This window comes from Telopea speciosissima, chromosome 10 (genome assembly GCF_018873765.1).
Source record: "Telopea speciosissima isolate NSW1024214 ecotype Mountain lineage chromosome 10, Tspe_v1, whole genome shotgun sequence".
NCBI lineage: Eukaryota > Viridiplantae > Streptophyta > Magnoliopsida > Proteales > Proteaceae > Telopea > Telopea speciosissima.
Window position 1 is genome coordinate 23213167 of NC_057925.1, and position 20554 is coordinate 23233720.

At 38.8% G+C, this 20554-nt stretch overlaps 1 protein-coding gene across 1 annotated transcript; it reads left to right on the forward strand.

Annotated features, from left to right (window-relative positions):
• Window positions 1–4348: 4348 nt before the first annotated feature.
• On the forward strand, window positions 4349–18804 carry LOC122643436 (probable inactive purple acid phosphatase 27). The gene is made up of 12 exons (XM_043837056.1): window positions 4349–4705; window positions 4824–4911; window positions 6554–6820; window positions 6923–7031; window positions 7906–8020; window positions 8196–8328; window positions 8421–8795; window positions 8894–8961; window positions 9051–9144; window positions 9361–9549; window positions 9887–9973; window positions 18748–18804. Exons 1-12 carry the CDS (start codon window positions 4356–4358, stop codon window positions 18802–18804), a joined length of 1932 nt encoding a protein of 643 aa, XP_043692991.1. The 5' UTR covers window positions 4349–4355.
• Window positions 18805–20554: the final 1750 nt, after the last annotated feature.

Here is a 20554-nt window from a genome sequence, read left to right on the forward strand (position 1 = left end):
GAATACGAAAGGTCACTTTCCATTTTCATTTTTTAACTTGATTTTCTTTGGATTCTTAGGGTTTCCAAAGGAGTTCTTCATCATTTGGTGTTGTGTGAGACCTATTGTGCATCAAATCACTCATTCTTGTGCTTGAAACGATCATTTCCTTCTCCTCTCCATTTCTATCGAGTGAAATTCGAAGGAACCCCTTCTTTGTGAAGATTTCTTTGATTTCTCTTTGTTCTTTTTCGTTTCTCTTACGAAGCCTAGGAGCGATAAGGGCAAGTAGCCCATGCTGTCTGGGGATACATCGATTCCCAAATGGTAGCCGAGCTAGGCATCGTGCTGTGAGAGGAAGATGATTCCACTCATCGTCCCACTGTGGGGACACATCTAGGGCTCCTTGGTACAAGGGGCATCTCCTTCATGGCATGCCCATGCACATCTACAACAATGGGTGGAAGCCTCTAAGGATAAGGCTTGATTCCTTTTGAATTTTGGCATTCTTGATGCTATGTAGATGCTCGGCGTAGGTCTATGTTGTATGAACCTTGTATTTTATTGCTCATTGTTTGTGTTCCATTGGGAATAAGAGTCTAGGTTATATGTTTTGTGCTTCCTTGGTGCTGTGTTACCTATATTGCCAATGATGCCAATGTTTTTGTCTTACTGTGATGCTTGTATGTGATTGATTGAATTTGTGACTTTGGGGATCCACTGGGAATAGATCGTCCTAGCTTAGGTTTGTTTATGGGGTGACCCCTTTGGAAACCATGCTTGATCCTTGTTGAACACTTCTCATGTCTATGTGATGTTTGTGAATTTCCCATTGTGCTTACCTTGTTGTTTTACGGCCCTTTAAGATTCACTGGGATAACTTAGGTTTGTTTATGGGCTTCGATGTGTGTGATAGCCCATCTTGATGCCAAACCGATGTGTTTTCTTTACTAATCACTTGTATTGATTCGAATTTCTTGTGAGAACCGTTGCCTTGGTTACTTGCCATATGCCTGTATTGCTTGATTTTTATTTGACTCCTTGAGGGTTTTGCCTTGTTCTGATGTGTACGATCTCGTGACCTATCATAAATATGGGTCCAGTTCTTTTATCTTGAGCTGGTACAACCAGCTTTGTGATGCTGTTCTTCACAGATAGCGGCGGCCGATTTCGAGGACTTGGCTCTCTTGCAGACTAGGTCTTTCGATACTTCATTAGTGCAGGCTCTGGGGGAAAGGTGGTGGTCTACCACTCACACCTTTTACTTGCCGGTAGGTGAGATGGCCATCACTCCACTCTGCTACTTTCTGTATACTGGCTTCTTATTCGGTGGTAAGGCGATGACTGGGTGCCCTGGCTTCTGGGAGTATTCGGAGGAGGATTTGAAGAAACAACTCGGATCCCTTCCTCCATATTCAAATATGGTGGTGCAAGGCTTCCATTGCAAGAGGGAGAAGAAGAAGGTGACCAACTCCTCCAACCGTGAGGAGATTGACCAGCTGGTGAGGTGTTTCCTCCTCTATCTCTTGGGGAACACCTAGCAGTAGCGGCATGAGGATCCACATCTCCATGGTATGGTACCTTAGAGACTTGTCGAAGGTGAAGTCCTTGGGCCGGGCCGAGGGGGGGCTAGGCCCATATGCTGAGGACTTTGGACTCCTTGGCCATGCGACGCACCCAATGTGTCGACGACACTTGGTTCAATTCGTATCAGAGGTAATCCGTCGTTCCAATCCTGTTCTTGTATTTTGCTTGCTTTTGCTTGTATTTGTCACTTGTACTGACATTCTTTTGACTTGATTGCAGTGCTGGTGCTATGATCACCAGGAGGTGCGTGCTCCCAGGTTGAGGACTCAAGACGAGACCTACTTTTTGAGGGCGGAGATGTGGCTGTTTGATAACACCCTCCCAAGCAGAGGAACGTCTCCGTGTAGGCGGTCAGGGAGATGTTGAACTGACTCTCCCCACAGGAGGTAAAACATTCTCCTTTCCTTTTCTTGTTCTTCTGTCTTTTATTTGGTACTGACCTTAGTATGTTTGTATTGGCAGGTGGTGTGGCAGCCGTTTGACACTCTTCAATTGGGCGTGTAGGTTTGGCTGGAGGCTACTAAGAGACTTGTGCCTCAACGCATGGTCATTGCCAGGCCTTCTGGGTACACCTGGTACCTAGGTGTTGAGAGGCCTTGCATTCCTATGCTGCCTCCTCACATTATAATGGAGCCGAAGAGACTCTCCAAGCGGGAGATGAACCGGTTCGTGAAGGGCGTTGATGCACAGTGTTACACCCGCACCCGAAATATACCCTAATTTTCCAAGCAAAATTGAATTTTCATTGGTAGTGTGGTGACGCTGCAAACGGTCAACACCTGTGACCATGGGCAATGGCAGTCAAGGGGAAAGCTTGATAAAAGGGTGGAATTTCGGCTTAATGGGTAATGACACCACCCAAGGTTGAGTTTTTAACCCTAGATTTTATGTATACGCAACTCCTTTGAAGTCCTCAAAGTTCGGTGCCAATGCCTGGGAGACTCTGCCCTCCTATTTTGTTCAGCAGGAACGGATCCACAAACGGACCTAGTGCTGATGAGTCCATTCGTGATTATTTGGCCCTTTTGTGAATAAAAAACTCCTGTGGGACCCACATGTTTCATGCCCCAAACATCATCATTGTATTTCTGGGCATGGTGGACCCCACCCCCATCTTTCCCTCACCATATTGGATCAAATGGGTGGGTCCACAAGGCCCAAAACTTGAATTAAATGGATTCTTAAGTTTAAGGACCTAGGCAAACAGGCCCTAAGGGCCATTTTAAGTTATAAAAGAAGACTTGAGCTCTTAAACTCATTCTGTTTTTCCAAACCAAGAACCGTGGGAGAAGAGAGGAGAGAAAGGAAAGGGAAAAGGGAGAAAATTAAACTTGCCATCTCCACCTTAGTTTACCACCTATCCCTCCCCTCTTGCTGTCCGGACAAGGAAAGAGGAAGCCGTGGAAGCCAAAGGAAGAAGGAGAAGAAGGAAGAGAAGGAGAGAAGGAAAGAGATCAAGGGGGCTAACCTAGCCTTGGCTCCTAATCCCTCCATTGGTAAACACTCTTCTATCTCTCCCTCTCCATTTCTCTATTGTAGGTGTTAGGGTTTTTGATTTTGGAGGAAAACCCAAGTTTGGCTTGGGTAATCGGGTATGGACCCTAGATGCTTTGACTCATTATTTTTTCTACAGTTTTATATAAATGTATGGCACACCAAACCCAAACTGGGTCGAAACCAAAATTGATACCAATCCGATAACAAACCAATATAAGAAACCGATGTAAACCTAAAACCATACCAAGCCAAACCGAACTTTCCTTAATGATTTGATTTGAATTTAACTATTCCCACACTGAAATCGATTCAAACCAAACCGAAACCGACCCAAACCGACCAATTGACACCCTAGCCGTGACCGATAAGAAAGAGAAACTCTTATCAAATGAGACAAAATCCATTAATGAGGATAACCTTACGTAAGGGTAAAGCTGTTTTAGTGCCAAGCTCGATTTAATCAAGGGAATCATGGTTACACCAAGCAAGATCCAAAAAATAATAATAAAATTTGAACATTTCTAAAGAAAAAGTTGTTAACAACTGAGGAAATCCTACTCTTTTCAACCTAACGAGACAAATTAATGGATCGGCCAACCCATCTGAATCAGTATGAATCACAATCATGGTTACACACTTCCTCTCAATCTTCTTATGCAGAATATTCGACAAAAACACACTTATCAATACTTTGCGAGATAATAAATAACAAAAAGAGGTCAAACACTTAAAACTAAGTAATTAATAAGAAATTAATTATATCAACGCTGAGAATAAGTATCAAATATGTAATGGGCATATGCGAATATTCGATTAAGTTTACGATTTGAATTCCTGGTTGGCGTCTCAAAAGATATTTTTATCAAAAAAACAAGGGAAAATTTTCATACACGGTCGTGTAAACCGTGTATGTGAGAGGGTCTCTCACAAAGAGTTGGACCGCCCCCCCCACCCACCCATTAATGAATGCCTTGAAACTATTAATGGCTTGAAACTCCCACCCTCTCACATACACGGTTTACAAGACCATGTATGAAAATTTTTCTCAAAAAAAACAAACACTAATTTTATACTAGAAAACCACAGAGACATATTAATTAATTCTTCAGTAACAAACAAAGCAAGACTTTTTTAAAACTATAATTAAACTACAATAATTGTTGTGAACGTGTATGGCAGAAAGTGCAATAATCATGCCAATTTTTAAGGAACTCAAATAACGAACCTTTATACAACAAAACAAACTTTACATTTTTCTAAATCTTCCTCTTATTCTTTTTTCTTTGGGAATCATGATTTCTCTTCTATCCTTCAATTTCACTTCTTTCTTTTTCTTATTTCTTTTCATGTTTGGTTCATCATCAGCAAGAACAGTGTCATTCTCATCTTTTTCTTCTTCAGCTTTTCAGATTAATAGGTCTATAGCAGAATTTCAAGGTCACAGTGCAATATCAGATTTTCGGTTATTGAACAGAAGATCTTTAGTGAATTGTGATGATCCAAATCCATATCTTCAAATCAATATCAATTCAGTTGCAGGGTCTGGACTTTTGAATGAGCAATATGTAACAGTCACTGTTAGTGGAGTTTTAGTACCTGCAGATTCTGATTGGGTTGCCATGATCTCACCTTCTTACTCCAAGTAAGTGTAAAGAAGAAAATTAGACTTTGTTTTAAATCACTTTTTTCCTAATTTCAGGATTTTTCTTTTTATTTTCAAGGGTTAATATTTTAGGGTTTTTGATTGTGTGTGTGTGCAGTGGCACAGATTGTCCTCTAAATGAGGCAATGTACCTTCAGACTGGAGATACTAGTAACCTTCCTCTTCTCTGCCATTATCCTGTGAAGGTAACAACCATTTTTTTTTCGTTATTTTAATATCAAGTCAGTTTTTCTTTTTCTTTTAAAAAAAAAAAAAGCTTAAATGTACCCCATTTTTATTTATTTTTTCACTTTTTTAAGTACTAAGAAAAGGAAAAAAAAAAAAAAAAAAGAAAATTGCTTTCTACAATCAAATTCTTATTTTTAGTCGTACTCCCCTAAATTAAATCTCTCATTTAACATGGAATTGTTTAAAAAAAAAATTAAAACAAAGATTTTTAATAATAATTTGTCATTAATGGCTAGTGTAATATTATTCCAATAGTAAGCCAAGTACCTCATTTACCAAATTATTACTTTCTTATATGAAAAAAATAATCTTACTTTTCATCTCCATTATGCACCCTCCACAAATAATAGTAGCACTTTTTGCTTTTCCCCAAGAAGATTCATACCAAGTCCACCCTCATTGTGTCATGTGAATAGACGATATGGTTATTTTGACCTCATGATATATGGGACATTATCCTGATTAATCGTGCGTTAAATTTTATATTCGCATTTAATAAAATATTTTCATACGTGTCCATGCATGTCTGTGACACTCAACATAAACCATACACACCAAAAATTCTCAAAGCTTTATTTTGTCACTTGAAAAACTCAATTTTGAGCTGAAATTTGACATGTCAATGATTGATCTTGGGTCTACTTGTCCACAAAATCATGCCTCATTCAAGCTATCACGCGGTATATATTTTGCGCAGTAAGAAGCCTTTCCTTAGGTGGGTCCTGTAGGAACCAATAACTCCATTTCTTTTTGGTCTTAAAATATTTCTCCCTCTTTCATTTTCTCCCTAATGGTTATTGTATCTTTTCCTATCATCCATACACATCTCTTAATGTTCTTTCGAATATAAATAATTAAATTCATCTAATTAAATACTCTCCTAAACTCCTCTTTTTCTTTTTTTTTATCACGTGGAGTAATGATTTGATAGGTTAATTATTTGATAGATTGAGGACAATCTTGATTTTTTTTTATAAATTTGGTAAAGTATCTCAGGCATATCATCCACCATGTATTGTGATTCATTCTTAGTTCTTCAATGATCACAATGACTAGTGTTTGATGCAATTTTCAAGGGCATTACAATGAAAGAGGGATGCATTAGTTTGTCTATTATTTGGTCTATGATAGTAGCCCAATCTAGCCACTATCACGCCGGATTGGCAATTCCATATTCAGATTACTGGTGTTTGTGTGGCATTGCTTATTGAGTTTTAAATCTTTCGATGGATACCAGACACCTTTCTCACATTGCACAGTTTTTTTTAATGGAGAAATATATTGCACATATTTAATGCTAGTTAAGAAATATAAAGATTAATTTTTTGTTTTGGAAGGCATGAATTAGACATGTTATATAAAAACAAAATATGGAATGAATAAGTAGCTGAAAGTACCACATTGTTATGTGCCTAATGGGGTCCACTCAAATGTATGGGCACTAGATTGGGTCAGCCTAGTATGGGATAAGTTAAAAGACTTGATTTAATGTGTTCCATCAACTCTGGAGCTTTTGACATATCGATCAAATACCTAACACACACAAGAAATCTAGCTAATTAATCAGATGAAGCTGATGGATATTCTTTTGAACTACAGGCTCAATACGTGAAGAACGATCCAAATTATCTTGGTTGCAATAATGTCGTATGCCAAGAACACCTTGGTGACATATGTGTAATGAAAACATGCAGTGGTTCATTAACATTTCATGTCATTAACATCAGAACTGATATAGAGTTTGTGTTCTTCACTGGGGGATTTGATACTCCTTGCATTTTAAAACGAACAAGCCCTGTGAGCTTTGCTACTCCAAATACCCCTTTGTATGGTCATCTCTCAAGTGTGGATTCAACTGCACAATCAGTAAGTAGGGTTTTCTTGATCTCGTAAACTAAATTTAGATCTATATATTTGCTGTGACTATGAACTAATTAGATACTATTGTTTGTGTTTATTTTGCGGCAGATGAGATTAACATGGGTGAGTGGAGACCAAAACCCTCAACAAGTTCAATTTGGGATTGGAAACTCTCAAACATCACAAGTTACTACTTTTACACAAAATGATATGTGCAGTGAGTCCTTAATCTGTTGCTTTTTCAATTCTTCATTTTTTTTTGGCAATAATTATTATTGAGAACCATGAGATTGGAATATTATCGTTTTATCTTAGGTTAATTTAGGGTTTTATTATTTTTTCCTTTTTTACCATTTTGCCTTAGGATTGTAACTCTCACCATAAATAAAGTCAACCGATGTTATTAATGACAAGTCACATCATTCTAATTCTCCGATTCTGCACTACTATTTTTCTTCCTCTACATCCCAAGACAAATATTTTGTGATCAGATGATTTTAACCATTCAATTCTAGTCTTATCCTCTTGAAGAGTAAAATTTTGAGGGAAAATTTCCAATATATATATATATATATATATATATATATATATTAATTTTAATAAAGACGATTTTCATTAAAAGAAAGAAACATATGATCTACAACTCAAAAAAAAAAAAAAAAAAAAAAAAAAAAAAAAAAAAGGCTCAAATAGAGAAGCACAAGTATTGAGGTATCTGCATACGCTCTATTTGATGTAGATTTACTGATTATTTCCTGAGTTACCGATTATTGTAATTATGTCTGGAATTTTTCGACAACCAGTAAATCTACAAAATAATCAAGCCAATTTTTGGTCTAATCAATTAATGATGGATATTTCTAACAAAAAAAAAAATAAAATAAAATTAATGATGGATATTGTAACCTGGTCTATAAAGGTGTTAGGGACTGTGATGGGTCCAAGTATCCTACATTGTTCAATAGAGAATAGATCCCACAATAATAAAGGGTATTGTAGCTATCAATATTTCCTGATTTTGTTTTTGGGGAAGTTAATGCAGATTGCAGAAAATAATGATACTCTTTTTTCAATCCAAAATTGGAATTTAGGTACTGTGACACCAAGCCCAGCCAAGGATTTTGGATGGCATGACCCTGGCTACATTCATACTGCACTCATGACTGGACTTCAACCTTTAACAACTTACTCCTACAGATATGGAAGGTAAGTAATCAAAAACAATTAGAGAAGAGAGAGAGAGAGAGAAGGAGAGAGAGAGGGAGAGAAAGAGAGAGAGAGAAATCTATAGTGAAGCCAAAGGTGAATTATGTGATATTTTTTTTGAATATTTATTCTGTCAATCTAGATTGAGAAGAGATACCTTAATGTTACATTGCAGTGATTCAGTTGGTTGGAGTGATCAAATTCAATTTTGGACACCACCTGAAGGAGGATCAACTGAGCTTAGATTCCTTGCATTTGGGGACATGGGGAAGGCTCCCCATGATGCCTCTGTTGAGCACTACATTCAGGTCAAACCTCAAAAATTTTCAAATAGAGAAAGATAAACACGCACACACATACACAAAATTCTTATTTGAGTTTGTGTTTTTTATATAAACAGCCAGGATCAATATCAGTTACAGATGCCATAGCCCAAGAAGTTGCATCAGGCAATGTCAACTCCATTTTCCATATTGGAGACATCAGCTATGCGACAGGCTTCTTAGTGGAATGGGATTTCTTCCTCCAGCAAATAGTCCCACTAGCATCTCATGTTTCCTACATGACTGCAATTGGAAACCATGAGAGAGATTATATAGACTCTGGATCAGTATACATAACTTCTGATTCAGGTGGAGAATGTGGAGTAGCTTATGAAATCTATTTTCCTATGCCTACTATTGCTAAGGACAAGCCATGGTACTCCATAGAACAAGGCCCGGTTCATTTCACTGTGATTTCTACTGAACATGATTGGACCTCAAACTCAGAACAGGTAATTAAAAGCATCTTTCTGTTCCTTCATGTTTAAGCAATACTTCCTTAAAATTTGCTTCTTTAATCATATTCTAACTAACATAAAATTTGTTACAGTACCAATGGATGGAAATGGACATGGCTTCTGTTAACCGTTCAAGAACTCCTTGGTTAATTTTCAATGGGTAAGAAGAAGTATAACAAACAATGTTATTTTTATTATTTCTTGATTTGAAAGAAATAATAGTATGTATTGAAACATTTCCTCAAGCAGACACAGACCAATGTATTCTTCCGTATCAGGAGTACTTCCAAGTGTAGATCCATTTTTTGTAGCAGCTGTAGAGCCTTTACTAATTGATTACAAGGTAAGTTAAGTCTGTGTTTGGTACGCATTCTTGGAATGCTTTCTAGGATGATTTCGCATTCTCGGGCGATAATAACAACTATTTTTATCATCCAAGAATGCAAAATCGACCTAGAATGCATACCAAACGCTGCCTAAATGTACCCTATGGAACCAGTTAATGTTTTTTTTTTTTTTTATTTTAGAATATGATACATTTGTGATCATGAATCATCAGGTGGATCTAGCTCTATGGGGCCATGTCCATAACTATGAAAGAACGTGTGCCGTTTATCAAAATAACTGCAAGGCCATGCCTACGAAAGATGCAAATGGGACTGATACATTTGATAATACAAATTACAGTGCTCCAGTTCATGCAGTTATTGGTATGGCAGGATTCACACTGGACCAGTTCCCTAGCAATGTAAGTAAATGGGTATCATCTCTTGTTTCTTTGGTGGTTTCTTTTTCTAGTGTAAAGGTCACCAGTTCATGCAGTTATTAATTTATTCTTAACCTTGTTTAAGTCATGTTTAAGCCAGTGGCAGATTATTGATTTATGCTTGTACATAACTACTTATTGGAGTTTTGATTATTGCTTCCCTAATGAACATTATCACTTGCCCTTATCAAAAACCATCATACCTAATTGTCCTCCCATTCTTCAGTAAGGTTCTGGTCATCAAAATCCATAGTACATGAAACCTATTGCCTTCCCTTCATACTAGTATTGATCATCATGTGTTGTTTGCTTTGGACAGGCTACAGCTGCTAGTTGGAGTTTAGTTAGGATTGCTGAATTTGGATATGTAAGATTTCAGGCAACAACGCAAGAGTTAAGTGCTGAGGTTAGTAGTATAAATGAAACCAGACTTTCTCCCATAAAACTTCTTGTTTTGCTTTTACTGTTCTAATTAGAGAAGAAATTCATTAACAAAAACGAAAAGTAATAAACTATATGTCCCATACCAAGTCCATCACCCTTTACCCTAGGAAAAGACATTCAAAAAACAAAGAGCAAATTACATGCACCCCCTGGTGTTTGAAACAATAACATAACACCCCCTTAGTTTTACATTTTACGTGCACCTCCCTGAATGTTTGGGAGGCTTACAAATAAATCCTTGTTGTTAAGTTTAAACCGTTAGCTATAGTTAAAATTTTGAAAATGGCTATATTACCCTTCTATTTTTGCCATGGATAATTTTACCCTTGTAGAACATAAGCATAGGATTCAAACCCATCTCCCCCAAAACTAATCTGTTCCCAAAACCTAACCGACCGATCGAAGCCTCCATTGAAGAACCTCAGATCTCCATCCGACGAAGTTTAAAATCTCCCAAAAATTCAAAACAACATTGAGTTACAGAAGCTGATTAGTAACTATTCCACCAGGATAGAATGATAGAGGTAAAGTAAAAGCTTCTGTAATACCACAGCAATCCAATACGTAACCCTAACTGATCCAACAGAGTTATGAGCCAATCTGAAACTTGTCTGGAACCAGAATAAATGCTTATTCTAACATGTAAACCAACCAATCAACCATTAAATCAAGCTTAGAATCTGTTTGATGGAAGCAACAAGAACCTCGACCCAGCAGGTAACTAAAGATAGTAAATCAATGGCAGTAGAAACTGTTCAGATCGATCGATTCACCAATAAAGTAGCCTCAGGGCCATAATTTACTCGAAACATAGAGGTTTTAAGGAACTGAAACTTGGCCACCAAATCAAATCTGCCATTAATGAACTTCCAAACATCATAACCAGATCTATCTTCTACTATAGCCAAGCCAAGCCAGCCTCATTACCCTCTGAAGATGACAAAGGTTCTCTGTTCTCCCAAGGGTTTTTGATTCTTGGGTTTTACTATCAATGGCTCTTCCATTGAGTCCTATTAAAAACAAAAATTTGGGCAGCCGAAGGCCACCATGATCAGCAGCCATGGCTGTCATTTGAAGCACCATAGTAGGCGCATATTTAAGGGTATTTGAATCAGCCATTAAAAGGAGTTTATTAGGGTTTCAATCGGATTAAGGTTTTCCTATGGGCATTAGAACGACGATCGGATACCTGCATCAAGTTCGCCGGAGTCATGCCGTCGTTCGCCAGAATCATAGAGGCCGAATACCATCGGGAGAAGCCGGAATCGACGGCTGAAAATCACAAAAACCCCTTGCGTTTTCTGTTTTAGGCGGAGGTTGAAGATGGGGATATCCCTGTCATTACTGAATTTGTTTTAGGACCACTAAACTAAAAGGGTAAAACAGTTCTTTTACTTTAAAAACTAACAGCTCACTAACACCATAAGCCATCAGGGGGTTATATGTAAAAGGTGAAACTAAGGTGGTGTTCTATTATTGTTTCAAATGCCAGGGAGGGTGCATGTAATTTGCTCAAAATACCTGAAACTACTAAGGGCATTAGACCTTGGAACGCTGTACCTTCAAAATAGAAAATACGAAGGAAAAAGAAGAAGAAAAGATAGGACAGAGGTAAACTTTGGATTTTGGGCTCCGGATGCAACTCCCTTAAGATTACAATCCATTTTATAAAAAACATTTTTTTGGATAAACAATGCTTCATGAAACCATGGAATGGAAGTGGGCCAAACTGTTCCACACATCAAGAATCGGCTCCTCCTTGAAAGGGAGTCAGCCATATATGAAATAAAAACAAAAATATATGATTCTAAACATTTTTTTTTTTTGGTAAATCAAATTTATAGAACAAGAAGAAGGAACATACAAAGAAGGGGGCTCCAATCAGCCTAGGAGGCACAAAAGAAAGGCTCGAAAGCAAACAAAAATACAAACAACCCAGTTAGCTCAATAGAAGAGCATTCACCCCTCTCCATTTATCAATAAGGTAATAGTTCCGATAGGATCTTTTCCCCCCTATGGGTGATGGAGTGAAAACAATTCCTTACATCAGTAGAAATACCATGAATAATAGCAGATCTGGTGCGCGATTTGTTCCGGAACATCCTGAAATTTCTCTACATCCACAAGTAAGCAATGGTAGCACAAAATGCCACTTTGCCAATGCTTCCTACCAGATCACCTCCAAACTTCTTAGTAACTCACTCAACTTCCTCCATACAATCTAAAGTTGGGAATCTAGAAGAGCAAAGCCGACAGATTTATCTCCGGATTTGACCAAAAAAACTGCACTCAAAGAATAAGTGGTTTCTACATTCTGAACTTGACTAGCATAAGCAACAAAATGGTGCAAGATGAACATTCCTCTTCTGAAGCTGGTTTAATGTAGGGAGTGAGTCGACTAAGCATCTCCAAGAAGTGAAGGACTGCATGGGGATACTCAAATGAAACCACACAGCAGCTGCCCATATGACCTTCGGACTCGGCCTTGTTAGAAGCTCCCAAGCCGATTTAGAAGAAAAGAGACCTGAAGGATTTGCATTCCAAACAACAATATCATTATCTAAAGCATTAAGCCTTGTAATATTTTCGAGCTGGCTCCACCTAATCTCAAGGGCAATTGATTTCATTGGTCCCAGGTCCCAACCCCCATCAACTAAAATCGAAAGCACAGAAGCAAGTCTATATGAACCTGCATCATACTGAATTCTATCCCCAAATCCTTTGATGAGAACACCCTCTGGATGCCATGGATCAAGCCATAATCTGGTACCTTCACCATTACCAATTTTATGCTGGATCAAATGCTCAACTTTGTCTCTGTACTTCAATATTTTTTGCCACACCCACGAATAATCCTTCAGAACACTCACTATCCACAAAGATTCAACTTTTAAATATTTTCTATGCACCCATTTGACTCATAGGCTATCCTTGTCGGAAATAATCCTCCAGATCAATTTAACAATCCCTGCACCATTCATGTCCTTGATTCTTTTAATCCCCTATCCACCCTCCATGGTAGGTCTGCAAGTAGAATCCCAAGAAATTAGGTGCATCTTTCTTTACAAACCCATACCTGACCATAAAAAGTGGGCAAACATAGACTTCAACTTTTTTATCACCTCACCTGGCAAGGCAAAGAGACCACACCAGTAGATATAACCTCCTAGTAACACCGAACTTATTAATTGCATCCTGCTAGCGTAAGATAAAAATCTGCATTTCCAACCCTCCAACTTCCTACAAACCATCTCGAATAAAGGAGTACAATCACTAATCTTCAATTTTCCAGAGAGTAGCGTCACCCCTAAATATTTAATAAGATGTTGCACTTCCTTAAAACCAGACAAGTACACCAACTCTTGCCTGACAGCTTGATTAACACCTCCAATAATAATAGAGGATTTGGCTCTATTGAGTTGCAGCCTAGAGTAGGTAGAAAATGAACTAAGAATCTCCAAAGCATTTGAAATAGAAGCTCTACCCACCCTCATGAAGAGCATAATGCCATCAACAAAAATCAAATGAGATAGATTCAACGCCTTACAATTGGGAAGGAGATGTAATCCTTCATCCTGCACCAACCTACCAATCATGACAATCAAAGCCTCCATAGAAATAGTGAATAAATAAGGGGACATCGGGTCCCCTTGACGAATTCCCCTTTTACTATCAAAGTACCCAGCCGGACTCCCGTTAATTATAATAGAGAACATGGATGACTCCATACAGGCTTGAACCCATTGGATAAATATCAAAGGGAATCCCATATGGCACATGGTATCGAACAGGAAGATTCTATTCGAAGAATCATAGGCTTTGTGCAAGTCGATCTTAAGGATTGTCGAAGGGGAAACATTCTTCCTTTCAATACCTCTCACCACATCATGGCAAACCAAAATGTTGTCAGAAATAGTTCTTCCCCTAATATATGTTGATTGATTTTCAGAAATCAAATCTCCCACCACAGTCTGGATCCGGTTAGTCAAAATCTTAGTAATAAATTTATAGACAAGATTACACAAAGCGATCGCTCTATATCCACCAAAGTCCACGACCATATCAGATTTAGGAATGAGGCAAATAAACATTGAGTTAATTGACCTGGGCATAATAGACTGAGAGAAGAGCCATTGCATAGCCACAATCACATCTTCACCCAACAAATCCCAAAAGGAATTAAGAGTTGTGTATAACTGACCTGGGTATGATTCCAAACTAGATGTCAAATGAGTTGTGTTGCCGTCGGAATCTGCCCAAAAGACGTGGATTGCCTGCAAAAGAGTAAGAGCACTGAAGAGACCCGGAGCAGACTCCGATGGGGGACTCTCTGATGCCTAAGTTAGACCCTTGCAACAAATGATTTGTAGATGGAGAGAGAAGTAAGTTCGAGAGATTGAGAATGTCCCATACCTTGCCCCCCCCCCCCCTTTTACTATATAAAGGAAGGGCAGTTGTTGAGGTGGTTGCAGGGATGGTTGTCAGGTCCTTTCCTGCTTGGGGAGATTTGGATATCCCTGGTGCATGGCAGAATGGGGGTAGTCCTTCCCTTGATTCGGGGAATGTAACTTGTAGTGGGGAGTAAGTTGTTGAAAGAAGTTTGACTTTCCCTGGACCATGATGTTTAAGGGTCTATTCCCTAACGGGTCCCTCTAGCTATGCCTTGATTTGTCTTAATCCATGTGTCATCCATCCATTAAGTGGGTATTTTTATGTACATCAAGTTGTAACGACCATATCCTTTGAGGCATTTCTTGTAGAGGGTCCTTTGTATCGATGCAGCATTTGACATACCATTGGCACACTATCCCATTACAGTTAGTGCTGCTTGATTTTTGAGAAGTTGAAGGTTATTATGATTCATAACAAATTGAAGAAGCTAATTGCCACTAGGAAACTGCTTGTCACCTGTACGAAAGTGTAACCACTCCTTACTTGTAGGAATTGATGAACCCCATAATGATCCTAAAGTGCATGAAACAGATGAAATTGTGATAATTTATTTCCACTAGGAGATGCTGAAACTAATGAAATTGAAGGCATGTAACCACTGCTCAACTATGGAGATTGATGGGCATTAACCATAGAGGAGAGGTGAAAAGAAATAGAACTGTTGTGGAAATCAAGTTCTTAATAGACCCAACCATAACATATTTTGCTCATGCCTTCATTTTTTGGTTTATACCCCATAACTTTACGTAAATTTTATTAGGGAGAAGGATAGGTACAACGCCTAGTGTGTGATGAGCTAGCGGGCGGCACCAATGAGGGTGTGGGATGGGGGCCGGTATTATATAGGAGGGCAGGGAGTTGTTTCAAAAGGGGGAAGCGAGAGACATAGTGGACACTAGCTGTGTGTCCAACCTTTTCTCATTTTATTAATAACCAAAAACAATGTTGAGTATGGGGGTTGGGAGGAATGGAAGTGTAATTCTAGTATTTCTCTTGTATTGATATGATCTACAACGGTAGATTTTATAGAGATGTACAACCCTACTTGACTATAACGAATATGGAAAGATAAATATAAAAGGTAGAAGAGATATCTTCTATAATACATATCACATGTGATAGACTCCAATGTGAATATGGAAAGCAATATCCGGTTGCCATAAGGAGTCCAATTCACTTAGGAAAGATGAGTCGGTCAATATAGTCCATCAAGTTGTAGGTCTTGGATGACTGAACCTTCAACTTGTCACGCATAAACTGAAAACGTGTCGTAGATAACACTTTGGTTGGGAGATTGACAAGCTGATCCGTGGTAGAGATACATTGACAAATAGTTAACGTTTGGCAATGCATTACCGCACAAAGTGAAAATCTATTTCAATGTGTTTGGTGTGTGCATGAAATACTAGATTGACGGATAGATAAGTGATGCCAATGTTATCACACCATTAAATTGGCGAACCACAAAGAGGATAACGCAGTTCCTAAATTAGAGATTCCAACCAAATGAGCTTTGCTGACACATCAGCTATTAGACTTGTATTCTGCTTTAGTTGAGGATCACACAATAGTCTTCTACTTATGTGAAGACTAAGAAATAAGATTCAGTCCAAGGAATATAGCATAACCTCCAGTGGAGCGGTGGTCAGCACTGCTGCCCACCTAATCGGCATCAAAAAATGCTTGGAGAGATGCAGTGGGAGAGCATTTAACAAGAAGGCCATGGGTGCAGCTATGCCTGAGATAATGAAGAATCAATTTAACAAGAGCCGAATGGTCTTCAGTAGGGGCATGCATATGCTAACATGCCTCGTTAATAGTAAACACAACATCAAGGCGCATAAGAGTGACATATTACAAGGCTCCAACAATGGAGCTATAGTGAGTGGGGTAATTCATAGGTGCACCCCCGGAAGGCAATACTGTTTGAGTGGTGGCCATTGGGGTGCGCATAGGCATGCATTCAGTCATACCAACCTATTGTAGAAGGTCACGAATGTAACGTGATTTGGAGAGCTGGATTTCCTTAGAACGCGGTACCACTTCAATGCCCAAGAAAAAGTGTAATAATGGACCCAAGTCTTTGATTGAGAACTCAGCTATAAGCTTTGCAAGCAAAGCGGTAACCTGGGTAGGAGCATTACGGGTAACAAGGATGTCGTCCACGTATACAAGAACGTAGATAACTTGCACACCCTGTTTGTAAATGACTAGTGATGGATCAATCTTAGATGCATTAAAACCCAATTGAAGGAGAAAGGTTGATAATCTATGAAACCACGCCTTGGAGGCTTGTTTGAGTCCATATAATGATCGATGGACGCGGCAGGCATGATTTGGTCTCACTAGATCTTTAAACCCTGGTGGTGGTGTCATAAAAACTTCCTCAGATCGGACAAGCAAGGTAGGGACGATCTCCCTCAAATCCTAACGCAGAGCATATAAAATATGTCTTCACGCAGAGCCTATAAAATATGAAGACATATTTCATATGCAAGTCTGACTGAGGAAGCCCATCTCTCGGTGGGAAAAAATCTGTGTCACATGAACAACAGTGAATAAATCCCAATATTAGTTATAAAGCCCATCTCTCAGCTATCCCTATTTCCGTGGATGCACAAGATCCAGGTCCTCTTTATTCACCCTCATTCAAAGCAACATTTTGTTTGAACTCAAATAGTGTCATAATTGTCACTACACCTATGTGACCCAAGGCAGTTGGGCTGCATGTGCAGTTCTAGACTCAAGGCAACGCGCTTTGACCGCCTTACCCCTGTCCAAGCGCCTTGCCCGAGCAGGGGTAAGGCGGTCAAAACGCGTCGCCTTGAGCCTGGCACTGCACATGCAGCCCGGCTGCCTGGATGCACAGGATCTTTTTCGGGCATTGGAGGGGCTTGGACAGAAGGTCATATCAACAAGGAGACCAAGGTGCATAGACTCCTAGGCGATGTCTTAACAACTATGAATACTATAAAAAAAGATCCCCCACATAGTATACATCCTTCCTTCAAACTAACATCTTAACAAATAATAATTGCATTAACATTCCTATTGGGGCCAAAGACCCAATTATGAGAAGGGGTTCACATATATATCATGGTCAGAGAAATATCCCCCAGAAGGGGAAAGCAACCAACCCTAGGCCCTTTAAAGAATCCAACAATGATTACGGGTAGCTTGGTCATAGACTAAGAGGCTACCTGGTTGTTTTCTTTGTTAGTACTAAGAACTGATAAACTTAAGCTGCTACTTTCATTTACTAAATGGTGGTATAGTTTGACCACATATTGGTCTCTCTATACCTCTACAAGTTTCCCAGAGTTAATTTATATTGATTAGTTCAGATGCCCACATTAAAAACTTAAAAATAGAGGAAGATGATCATAAGATAGTAGTCTTATATTGAAATGAACTGGGTAGAACTATATAAATGCATCATTCTACTAAAAGGGAAAAAAATTCCCAACCTGGTTAAATGATCCTATCATTCAAGTAATAAATAAGCAACATATTTTATATAATATCCTTAAAGGGCCATTACCCTGGTTACTCTAGACAATGAAGGGTTACGGGGAGGGGGGGGGGGGGAATTATCTCCTTCAGTTCCCTGCACGGCTCAGTTCCTCTAATAGGGGTGGGGGGGTGGGTGGACCGCACCCGGGGGTGTGTTCAGGCAGGGGTTGGGTGGTCATTCTACCCCACCTTGTTAGAAGAATTGGGGAACTAACCGGGCAGAGAATTGGAGGAGAGAAAAATGTTGGGGGGGGGGGGGGGAAGTGAGTCTAAAGTTGGTCCTAACTTTTGGCATTTTGGGCCAAAGTGACCACCCTCAAGACTCGAACTCCTCAACCATGTATTTCCAAATAATTTTAGATAATGTCCTTGTTTTATGGAAAGCCATATAGTCTTTATTTTTTTTTGCTAGGAATCAGCAATGAAGTTTATTTAAAAAGAATGAATAAAATACACCAAAAGGCTAATAAAGCCAAGAACAAGAACAAAAGGAATCAAGAGAAAGCCATATAGTTAGGATCCTACAATAAGTTTGGTCGGTGTTCAGTCCACATTCTTCATACAATTGAGACCATAGCCCTAAGTTAATTAGCAAGTTCATATTAACTATATTTTGAGCATATTTTTCAGATAAATTTTATTAATCAAATTTCCTCCCAACTATAGTAATTAGAAGTTTTTGCCTTATCCGTAGCCTCTTTTTTCCTTCCATTTTTGCGGTTTTCTTCACAAAATGAACTTACTTGATTCTTTTTGTCTTTCCATCTTTAGTTTGTGAGTGCAAGCACCACGATGGTTGAAGATCGCTTCCACATCATCAAAAGTTAAGACTGTTGGGCTTATGTTTGTGTGTGTGTGTGTGTGTGTGTGTAAGAGAGAGAAAGAGGTGATACATTCATTGCCTTGTTGTAAATAAAATTTGTACAATAATATTTTCAATTAAAATCTAATGAGTTTTCTTGATGTATATAAGATGTCTTACATACATTTAAAAGAATGAAAAAAGAAAACAAAATTATTAAGCTTCTAGTACATCCTAAAAATAGGAAAGAAAAAGAGAAAACTATGAATAAGATGAAAAACGAGAAATGTTTTATTCAGTATCTCATGTTTTCTGCATTTTGTGCAGCTCACACGTCCAGGTAGCATTCTCTTTCCTTCTGCCAAAAAAAAAAAAAAGCATTCTCTTTCCTTCTGAAATATACACGTTTAAAACCTGTACCTTCCATTATTAGTTTTTTATTCAGTATCTCATGTTTTCTGCATTTTGTGCAGCTCACACATCCAGGTAGCATTCTCTTTCCTTCAACCAAAAAAAAAAAAAGAAGCATTCTCTTTCCTTCTGAAATATACACGTTTAAAACCTATACCTTCCATTATTAGTTTTTTATCGTTTTGTATTTTTTTGACTGTTTTATTTGACTGTCCATTTGGAATTTTTTACTGTTTAAATCCTGTACTGTTCGTTTTCGATTTTTGCCAATCCGGTTTCGTAAAATATGAGCAAAGCCAGTACAAGTCTACTTGTCTACAAATTGTTGGCCTCATTTGATCTACCACATGACAGGTTTTTTAAAGGCCATTTAAGTAAGCTTCCTAGGTTGACCATGTAAAAAACCTTTATTCAAATAATATAATTTTTGTAGAGAAAAAGAACGCTACCTAGCCTAGTGGTTCTTGTGTCAGACACAAAAATGCATGAAAGTACCTCCCTGTCCCCCATGAAATCAAAAACTACATCTATGTTGATGCTGCTGTGTGCCCTCATTGAACCCTGTGCTGATGCAAACGTTACAGGACCAAACATCGATCCTCTTATCCATTTTTTATATCCTCTATCCCTATGCCTAGGGTCCCATTTGATTCATTTGGTTATGGTATTGAGGAACCTGCGAGGTTATTTTTGTGAATTTGAAAAAATGTAACTAGGCAACAACCATTATAATTTTATGATGCAACAACAACATAAATGCTACATGGTAGTTTATCCGGTACTCAAATTTGATGCACAAGTAGGTCTCACGATCCTAAAAAAAACAGTAAGAAAATGGTAAAAAGAGTCAAAGTAAGAGCAAAAAAAATTGGAAAAAGGTTCTCTGAGCAAGCGGGTTCCGTAGGATACGAAATGCTCTCTATCTCTATCTCTCTCCTATCCACCCCTTGTAGACGTGGAATTTTGTGACCCACCCCCCCCCCCACGCAGCAATGACGGCGATCGGATGCAGATGATTGGAAATGTCCCCCAAACCAACATTTTATCAGAAAACATCTACAGTCGTCCTGTAAAGTGTACATTGTACATGCGACCCCCCTAGACTGCCCATGCAACCCCACGAGGTAGCATCACGGTTGCAGCCCTGCAAGGTAGTGCCTTGCATTACGCCGCCCCGCCCCGCGGGCGCCCAAAATCTAATTTTTTTTTCATTTTTTCTCTGCCGCGGCCCCGCACATTTTCCGCAGCGCCGCCGAACCCAAAATTTGCCTATAAAAAGGGGGTCACCCCCCTCTTTTGAAAAATCCAAGTTTGTGGGAGAGGGGGCACCCCCAGAGCTCTAATTTTTCAGTTTTTTCCTTGTTT

Bases quoted from the DNA above. Each gene is read 5' to 3' on its own strand.
- LOC122643436 (XM_043837056.1), top strand. From the start codon at position 4,356: ATGATTTCTCTTCTATCCTTCAATTTCACTTCTTTCTTTTTCTTATTT. The intron at 8,329-8,420 runs GTCAAACCTCAA...TTATATAAACAG, and splicing joins CTGTTGAGCACTACATTCAG to CCAGGATCAATATCAGTTAC. The intron at 9,550-9,886 runs GTAAGTAAATGG...TGCTTTGGACAG, and splicing joins TGGACCAGTTCCCTAGCAAT to GCTACAGCTGCTAGTTGGAG.